Source organism: Parus major, chromosome 5 (assembly GCF_001522545.3).
Source record: "Parus major isolate Abel chromosome 5, Parus_major1.1, whole genome shotgun sequence".
Lineage (NCBI taxonomy): Eukaryota > Metazoa > Chordata > Aves > Passeriformes > Paridae > Parus > Parus major.
In genome coordinates, this window is record NC_031774.1 from 51,076,265 (window position 1) to 51,086,538 (window position 10,274).

A 10,274-nucleotide genomic window follows, 5' to 3' on the forward strand; every position below is an offset into this window, starting at 1 on the left:
CACAGCCCGTGGGGAGCCGGGCCGGGGGCGGGCTGTGCCTGTTGCATTGTCCTTGGCGGGGCTGTCTGGGAGCGCCCGCCGCTATCTGGGGCCGGGGACCCCGGCGATGCCCTGTGTCGGACTCTCTGCCCCGCCTGATAGCGGCTGCACCCTGCTCCGTTGCACGTCCCTCGCGGCTCTCGCCGGGGCTCTCTCCCCTTTTGTCTGTGTATTTTTAGGTCATTAGAGTGGAGGGGTAGGTAATCCCCAGGCTCAAGTTCCAGAGGGGCGGGTTCTGGACGGAGGTGGAGTCACTTTTCATTTAAATCCCTGACTATAAAATGGGCTTAAAGAGAAGCGGGATCTCAGCTGTGCTGCACAGACCCCGGCACGCAGGGTGCGTGGGGGCCCCCCGGCAGCCAGCGCCCTGCAGCACAAGCCGCTGCGATGCTCCACTCCGTCGGCGTTCACACCTTGCAGCTGCTCACTCAGGCGGCCGCCTGCATCCTCCTATTTCCCCGCTTCCTGCTCACCGCCGTGATGCTCTGGCTCCTGGATTTTCTGTGCATTAGGAAGAAGATGCTGACGATGCCCACGGCGGAGGAGGCGGCCAGCGCCAGCGAGGAGCCGCCCCCCGACGACCCCCCGGTCTGCGTGTCCGACTCCAACCGCATGTTCACGCTGGAGTCGCTGAAAGCCGTGTGGCACGGGCAGAAGCTGGACTTCTTCAAGTCGGCGCACGTGGGTTCCTTGGCCCCTAACCCCGAGGTGATCCAGCTGGACGGGCAGAAGAGGCTCCGCATCCTGGACTTCGCCCGCGGCAAGAGACCCCTCATCCTCAACTTCGGCAGCTGCACCTGACCCCCGTTCATGGCCCGCCTGAGGTCCTTCCAGCGCCTGGCCGCGCACTTCGTGGACATTGCCGACTTCCTGCTGGTGTACATCGAAGAAGCACACCCCTCCGACGGCTGGGTCAGCTCGGATGCAGCCTACAACATCCCCAAGCACCAGTGCCTCCAGGACAGGCTGCGGGCAGCTCAGCTGATGAGGGAAGGGGCGCCTGATTGCCCCCTGGCCGTGGACACCATGGACAATGCTTCCAGCGCCGCCTACGGTGCCTACTTCGAGAGGCTCTACATCATTCAGGAGGAGAAGGTGATGTACCAGGGAGGCAGAGGACCAGAGGGCTACAAGATCTCGGAGCTGAGGAGCTGGCTAGACCAGTACAAAACCCGGCTCCAGAGCCCCAGCACGGTGGTCATCCAAGTGTAAAAAGGACCTGGCAAGAAGCGCAGGGGTGGAGAGGCGAGGGAGGGCGGGAGGAGAGGTGGGGAGGGAGAAGGCACTGCGTCGCGGATGGCAGGAGCTGTCTTCCCGCGGGGACACTCGAAGGAGGCTGCTGTGCGAGCTTTCGAGCAAGACGTGCCATAGTCCTTTCTCTATTCAAATCATGTTGATTTGCCAGCCACGCTCTGTCAATACTGAATTTCCATGTGCGTTTTGTAAATAACTCACTTTCTTTCCTTTTTTTTCCTTTTTTTTTCTTTTTTTTTTTTCTTTTTTTTTTTTTTAAGAAGCGTTTACTATTTTTTAAGGAGGCTATCTTCCTACGGGATCTGCTCCCAGCTGCGTGTGTGCGCGGGTGTGTGTCTGAAAAGTTGTGTACAAGTGCTCCGTGCTGCCTAGCAAGTGCTAACTGGGATTTCTAGTATTTCTTTGTGATGACCGATTTTGAAATGGGTTTCTCTAATGCCAGGAAATCGCGTCTGATGTTGTCAAATACTAGAACTGCCAATAGCCAGAGCTGGACGGAATGTCCTATTTATGTGGGGGGGTTTTGTAAGACGTTCGTTCACCTTCCTTTTTTTATGAATTTTTTTAAATAATAAAGGTTGAGTAACTACACGTCTAAGGTTGACTGCCTTTCTCTATCTTCAGACCGCTACGTTCACTTTCCCTTTTGCCTACCTCGCAACACCCCCCGCAGCCGAGGAGGGGCAGGCGGAGCGGCAGGCGGGAGAGGATGCGCTGCCGGGGGCTCGGGGGCGGCGAGCTCTGGCTCGGCGGCGGCAGGAGCGCGCACCGCCCGCGACCCGGAGGAAGGGGAGAGTACTGGGTGTTCCCATGGGGAAATGCAAACTTCCGGGGCTCCTGGGGGAGCATACCGGTCAGGAGGACCGCGTGCTCCCTCCGTGACCCCGGCGAGCCGGCCCCGGATTGAGCCCTGAGCCCAGGAGGGCGAAGGTGCGGGGCAGACCGGCGCCGTGCAGACAAGTGAGTCCCGACTAAATCACAGTCTGGGGAAAGCCGTCCTGGGCGGGAGAGCCTCCCCGCAGAGGACACCTCGTCTCGGGCACGCAGGCGGTGCCGGAGCGGAGCCCGGACGGGGGCAGCGCGACCCGCACCTGCGGAGAAGCGAGGCTGAGGGGCTCGGGCAGGAGGGCAGCGCCCAGCCCGGCCGTGCCAGGCCCAGCCCCGCCCCCGGGGCCCGGCAGCTGCGCTTGAAAGGGTACGGGGTGCCGAACCTTGCTCTCCTGGATCCCGACAGGTGAGACAGGGTGTGGAGAGCATCCCGCAACCTCCGCGGGAGCCGTACAAAGCTGCCCAGAAACAGTGGGTCTTTAAAGACCACCCGTGGCGCCTGTGAACGCCTCCACGTCCTTGACAGCAGCGGGACGAGGCGCCTGAGCTGTTAAGCCCCTAAGTTTTTGAGAGGGGTGCACGGCCCGAAGGTAGGGCAAGCGGCGGACGCCGCTCTCCGCAGCTGAGCACCGAGTCGTGCCCGCAGCGCTAAACTAAACCTGAGGGAAGCTGTTTGTAAGGGCGTTACAGCCCCTGCCTTGACAATGCTCCTCTGGACCCGCAGTGTTCCTTCCAGTCTTTCAACATTCACGGTTTAGACCAGCACGCGTAGTCGCTCCCGCCTCTCCCCGCAACAAAAGCAGCACCGAGTGGTCCCCCACAGAGAAATCAGATGCTTTGACTCCGCTCGTCCAGCCCCTTCGCCCCCGCAGCCCCCCTGAAAATCGGGCCGCTCTGTTGAGCTGTCAAAGGATCCGGCTCAGGTGCCCGCTTCGGGCTTCCCGACCCGCCTGGCCATTGCGCCTGCTCTGACGGGCTCGAAACCCGTTCAGCCCTTGGTCCCCTTTCCGCTGCCCCCGAGAGCGGGCCCCCCGGCACGGGGCTCAAGGCACCGCTTCTGCCCGGCTCAGGTGCCTCCGGCTGATGCTGGGGCGGCGGGGCGAGAGCCCGCCCTGAGGTGGTCTTGCTTCCCCTGCCCGGGCGCTGGGCGCCAAGCACAGAGCCCTCTGCGAGGTCCCGGAGCGGAGGGGAGCCTCGGCGGCAGAGCCAGCAGGACAGGCTGCGGCAGAGCATCACCCCGCTCTCCTCGGCATCACCCCGCTCCCCCCGGCACGGGCAGCGCCCGCCCAGGCACTGCAACGGTGTGGATGCCTGAGCAGCGGCCAGTCAGTGCCTCCCGCCTGGTGCACGGGCACATCAGCCTCGGCTCCCTCCCGCCACCCCACGAGGGGCGAATGAGCGCTCCTCGCTGGTACCAGACTGCCGAGCGCCAGGAAACCTCGCCCTGCCCCGCTGCGGGACAGCAGAGCCCCCCGCTCCGCCCGGCTGCCCGCGGCTCCCGGCGCGGCCCCGGCCCTGCAGCGCCTTTCCCAGCCCTACGCACGTCCTGCCGTAAAAACCAAAGGGAGAGGAGCAGCGGGTCTCTCGGCTACAAGGGCAGCCTCTGTGTATGCGATTACTCTTTCTCTCTCTCTCTTTTTTTTTTTTTTTTTTTTTTTTTTTTTTNTTTTTTTTTTTAGCTTAGTTTTCCTGACTTTACAATAAAGCCATTCTTTGCTTTCTCACCTCGTTATCTCTTTCCTTTATCCGTTTTTGGCAAGCTTTAGTTGTAATCCGAAGTTACGGGCAAGACCCGGGCACATCCCCACCCCAGCCTGGCCCCCAGGATATTTTCCGGTCATACAGACAGAAATGGTCACTGTGGGCTTTAATAATAACAGAAACAGCCTCGTCTTTACTCTACTACTAGCAGATCTTGGTCAAAGGCTATATGAGGTCAGGATTTTTTTTTCCCCTAAATAAGTCAGCTTTCTAAAGCTACATTCCTCCTTTAAACCAAACACAGAGCTCTTATTTATCACTTTCTCTTTAATCAGCAACAGAAGAAAAATTTGCTATGAATTCCTGGAATCCCTGAAAGAGATCACACTTTTCCTTTGCACAAATCAAAGTTATCTGCTTCTATTATACCCTCCACTTAAAATGAATCATAAGCTTCCATCCCACTGAGCTTTCTCGGGGATACTTGTTTAGCACAGACGAGAACAATACGCTGTACATCTAAAGAGCCCAGGGCGGCAGAAGCCTCTCCGACTGATACAAAGGATTGAGAAACGTCCTATCTTTAAAACGCATTTTTAGTGCCTTTCCACCTCCCTAGTGCATGACAAACAGAAGTCAGAGAGTGCGGAGAGATTTATCAGAGAGAGATCTGAGTGGCAATTACATGTTCTGTCAATAATTAATTGAATTATGTCCTCATCATAATTACATACAGTCCTTTAGCCAGGAGGAGAAAGGAAAGAAGTTGTGGTGTGGTCAGAGGGGGATCTCAGGACATGGTTCCAGTCATTAAAAATGTGATGTAACATTGCAGTCTGGTGTATTCTGAGACACAAATGGGGAAACACAAATGAAACCAACTACTAAAATATTATTTGCTTTACAGCAGGGAGACAGAAAAAGCACTTGTCTTCATTAGTTGTTTTCATTACTGCTTTCTGCTGGGGATTTAAAGGTACTTTGCTATGCAAAGACCAAAGGTCTGGCTCATTTGAACTATGACCTGTATGTTGTAGTCTTTCTATTGTTCACTACATACTACCTGACTACATCAGATGTTTCTGATGTTTGAAATAAAAATTTAAGTTTGTCCGGAAATTAAAATTAGTCCAGCAAAGCATCCTATACTCAATACAAATGTAGAAATGACACATTCAAATAATCTTGCAAGCATATTCTTACTCTGACACTTATTTTTCTGTACTTCTTCCAGTCATAAGGGAGATAATCATATCATTATTAATTTATTATTTACTAAGAGCTGTTAGAGTACTCTTTTGGTACACAAATGCAAGAAAACAAAGAGCTCAATTCAGTTCTCACACAAGTTTTGCACTGGTGTAACTTCAATGACACGGGTGTAGTCACTTCAGAACCACCTGGGTGTAATTATGATCAAAATCTGGGCTATAGCACTTCCTTTGCTTTTCTAATGGTTCAAAACCTCTATTTTTCTACAGCATGCTGTGGAAGACAGACAGCTGTTTGCATACAGAGCTCAAAAATCATCCTCAAGTTCCTCCTCTCTGCCAGTGCCAGGCTCCTATATCCTGCCGCAATTTAGGCATGTCAGCACATTTCCTTACTGTTCTGCATCCTCCCTACAGCATGAGAGTTGTAAACCCCATGGATATGTGTTTCCTTCCACTTGTTAAGGCACATCCTCCTGGTGTCTTGAGCTTTAGATCAGGTAGCTTTTCATTCTAATTGCTTTTAAGATCCAGCTGCCAAAAGGGAATTTGACACCTGCTTCCCTCTTTGCAAATTTATCTTTTCAGACAAATGTTTGATGATGCCTCTTGAAAAGCGGGGTTCATTTATGACCTCCACTTAATCGACTAACTCATGCATTTCTCATCTTCTTAGCCTTCCACCTGTTTCTTCAGAGGTTTTGGAAGTGGTTTACAGTGGTAGATGCACTAACACTCAATGGCCAAAAACATCTTAACTAGAATTGCAAACAGTATTCAGTACCTCCTAGGTGAAAATCAATACAGAACAAGGTTAAAATACTTCAGCCAGTGTGTTTTATATGAGAATCCTTCTTAGGGCTTGTGCCCTCAAAACTAAGGCTCCTTCTGCCTGGTCCATGGAGTTCCTGTGCTGATCAAACTCAGAAGACCAGATCTGTTGGTTGTTTCATCTCTCTTTGGCAAATTAATAGCTCCATCCTGACTTTGCTCATGGAAGCATCTGCTTCCATTTCCTTTCACGTAATAAATATCCTCCACCTTAAAAGGACCTTTAGGACATGGCCATATGGGGTAAGGTAGCTCAACCCCCTACAGAACCCCCCAGTGCCCAGAATTGCCCCAACACAGAGGTGATCCCTGGAAGTCTGATAAAGCCATCCAAGAATTGCATTTCTTACTGGAGTCCTCAAGAATGAACCGGCACATAGTTCCCAGCAGAAGGGCATTCATTATCCATTATAAAGCAATGGGCATTATAGAAAATTATAAACAACTTGGATTTTACGGAAACTCCTAGCAATGAGGGTAAGAACCATGACAAAGCTTTCATTCTTTCGTGTCCATCTTCTCACCATATTAGGTTTATAAAGCAACTAGTGCTTCAGTAATCTGCATTTGACCAGATTTTTACATTCCATTCCAAGTCACCCCAGGCTGTATTTTTAGGGTCATATTTCTATTTTTCTTGCGTCTTGCTTTTCTTGCCTGAAGAGTCAGTCAGGATATACATTCAGAATCACAGCATATTCTGAGCTGGAAGGGACCCACAAGGATTATCAAGTTCAACTCTGATATGAATGGTCCATATGGGGATGAAACCCACAACCCTGGCATTATGACTACTGTGCTCTAACCAACTGAGCTAATCCCTTGCAGTAGACAAAAATTCAGTATAGTTATTAAATCACTACTGGTTGTCACATATAAATTCTCAAATTATATACCATCTTACAGAAAATAAATGAGATGTCACTGCATAGAACCTCACTTCAAGTATCGGAAATTTTAAACATTTTGTTGAAACATCTTCCACAGGTTTCTCTGAGTTCATATAACTTTCCAAGAATAATTATGTCAAAGATATCTTTAGTGCCAAAGACTTGATAATGAGAATAATTCCTAAGAATAAAAAAATAATTTCATAACATGTGGGTAAATTTTGAAATGCATGTTTATTAAAAAATACATTTTATTACATTATAAATAAAATTTTAATGTATATCTTATGAATTTTAAGAATTGTTCCAATGGAAGTGACCCTTAAAAAAACTATGTCACCGAGCTGAAGAAATTCTGGAAGTTGCACAATTCCAAGAAAGAAAAAAAACATTGTTTATTTGATCACTTTCCATTTGTGATGAAGGACAATCAAGAAAGAATAGGGCACAAGGCTGCTGGACATAGAGAACATACTGTGCCACTAACACACAGATGCATACAATTGCAGAGATCAAAATTAGCCCAAAGTGTATTTGGAAAGTGTATTGCAAAGGGAGAGGCAGGGAGTTGCGCATTTTATAGAATAAAATTGTTATTTCAAGAAGTGCATTTTTTAATTTTTTACTTTAAAATTTACTTTTTTTTTATTACAAAGTTAATTTCTATGTCTTCTCACTCAGAAGTGGAACACATCCATTGCATGTGTGTTGGTGAATAATAAACAGTTTTGGGGAAATGGAAGAGATTAGATGAAACTCAGTTGTCTATCTCCCTCTATTTCATTTAATCATTTAATTGTATATTGCCTTCTCTAGAATACATACCATTGGAATGATTATGCTGGGCTTTAGTTTCTTTGATGTATGTGCAGATCTGTGTGCATTTCTGACAGTGTTTAGTCAACTGAAGTAACGTTGATACTAAACAATCTACCATGACATCAAACTGAGTTAATTTTTCTATCTACCTGATTAGAGCAAAAGTATGGTGAGCAAAAGCAACAAAAGAATTTGGAACTGTTCCCCGGAACTGACCGTCCAGACCTCTCCTATTCCCATGAGTTGTCTTCAGTTGATTCATTCAGCCATAATAAATTCCAGAAGTTATCTATTGGGAGGAACAGACTGGAAGAAAAAAGAGCAGATTGAGGAAGAAATGTCATGGATCTTGCATTTTGAGTTTTTTTTACTGAGTAAAAATCTTCTGGTGCCTTTTCATGAACACAAAGACAGGTTTGGAGGAACTCCATAGTGATTTACCAGTCAAACAGAAACAAATTGGTACGTACCATAGAAGTACATCTGTTTTTTAAAGCTGGATAGGAAGCTACCCAGAGAGATGTATATTAGCACTTCCTGCAGACACTGCTGGAAGCTGCAAAGATCTTTCTTCTTTTACCACATATTCTGTGTCACTATGAAATCACTTTCACTATGAAATCACTTTGGAATCTTCTGGTTTGTTAATAAATCTAAACCCAAGAAAAGAGACTGGACAAAAAGGAAAATGGGGGTTTATTTTGTCTTTCCAGTTATTGAACGTGCCGCTGACTCAGAGCCCATTCCTAGACCTGTCAAGCCCCTCTTGCTCAATGCAGTAAGGCAGTGGTTCACAAGCCAGAAGGTGGGGAAGAAGCCACTGAGATCTCTAAGAGGGACCACAGAACTGTACTACAAATGCATGAGATAAGGGCCAAACTGTGGACAATGAGAAGAGGGAGAAGATTATCTATTCCCATGCACAGCCCTGACAGCTGAAAGACATTCAAAGACAAATATTGCCTCTGAAACCTGGTGCTATTTTTGCTACCAGGTGAGCAATCAGGGCATTTATTGCAATTTCCATGTCGTTTGTTTTTAGACAATGGATGTGTCATCATTGCAAAATGGAATTTGGGGTTTTTTGGAAAAGAAATCAACACTTAAGTCATACTTTTGAGCAAGTCAAAAGATACCCAAGGGTATGATTGCCTTGTGTGCTGTTCTTTTTAATAAGGCCAAGGAAAAGCATCACTGGATGGGATCATAATCATCTGCTGCTTTAATGCAGACAATCGAAGAAGTGTCCTTACTGATGGCTGTAAATTCATCATTATGGATACCACTCAGAGTCATTTGGCATGACATTTTTTATGCATAGAACAAAAAGTGCAGTATTAGCTCCTGAGTGATTGGATGAGTTGTACATCCATTAATGGGCATAACAGAAAATGTTTCCCAGCTCCGACTTATCTCTCCTACACAAACTGAGAAGATGCAGATTGACTTGCTGCTGTTTACTCAAATTTTTGGTGCATTTTTTCATTCTGTCCTAAGTCCTGTTTATTTGGGAACCTACTATCATCATGCATTGTAGATTTTACTGCTGAGATCGTAGTAGTCTGGCTGTGTTCACATATTATGAAATTTACTGGGTGACAGACAATATGAGAGAAAATTGGTTGCACTGACCCCATAATGAATAGACATTTCTAAGTTCACTGCTTTGGGAAATGAAGGAATTGGTAGACCATAAGCCCAGGAAATCTGGAAAAAAATTTAATCAAAAATTTTATCCACCCAATTGCCAGTTCAACCTGGTTAAGATCCATGTGTCATTCTTCTGAAAACTGCAAAATTATTCTACCAAGAATTCGTTATAACATAAAAACATTAGAAGTAAAACACAAAAAACACAAAACCCGATCCTCATTTTCATAATAGACCACCTTTTTCATTTAAGATGTTTAATTTCTAAATGTAACTAAATTAAACTTTCCAGGAAAAAAAGTATTGAAAATTCCATTTTGGAATTGTCCATTTTGGCCAATGAAAAAATACACATTTTCCAGTTATTCAAGCAAAATAAAATATACATTATTCAAATTCCCTGGTCTGTAGTATGTCTTCCTTTTCATTAATTGTTCAGGAATTGGTTATAATCAGTTAATTTATACAAACACTTCATCAATCAAATTAAATGAAGAAATTTCAGCCAAGAATGCATCAAATAATTGTTCACTTAAAATATTTATTTTGACTTGATATAGAACCATCACTTACATGGATGTTGTCATATTTGCTCCCTTGATGACTATATGGCGCTTTTTTTTTTTCAGAGAGGAAGTACCAAATACCAGGGTAATGACAGTTTTCAGAAGTGAATTATCAGACAAATAATCATTAAATATTTACAAGATATATAAATTTTCTATCCAGACTGCAGCATTATCTACGTTTAAGCCATTGGTACATTTTCATAACTCTGAACCAATGCATTTTACTTAATAATATGCACAAACTAGAGTTTATAGGAGAGACCTAGCTTAAAGGAATGCTCTTAAAAATAATAAATAAAAAGTCTACATTTTAGCATTTAGGCTTCCAATATGAGGAATAGGGAGAAAATCCTTCCTCAGCTGCCAGATATTGAGGACACTCACTTAAAGGAAGATATTCTGGTACAAGCCCAGCCCATGTCCATGGATCTGAACCCGGAAATTTCATAACCTGGACAATGTCATGGGGAGGGGAGGGGAGG

At 46.5% G+C, this 10,274-nt stretch overlaps 1 protein-coding gene across 1 annotated transcript; it reads left to right on the top strand.

Moving 5' to 3' along the window:
* Positions 1 to 102: 102 nt before the first annotated feature.
* Positions 103 to 1,884, top strand: DIO3 (iodothyronine deiodinase 3). Its single transcript, XM_015631088.3, has one exon. The coding sequence runs from the start codon at positions 427 to 429 to the stop codon at positions 1,249 to 1,251; it is 825 nt and encodes a 274-aa protein (XP_015486574.1). The 5' UTR covers positions 103 to 426; the 3' UTR covers positions 1,252 to 1,884.
* The last annotated feature ends 8,390 nt before the right edge of the window (positions 1,885 to 10,274 follow it).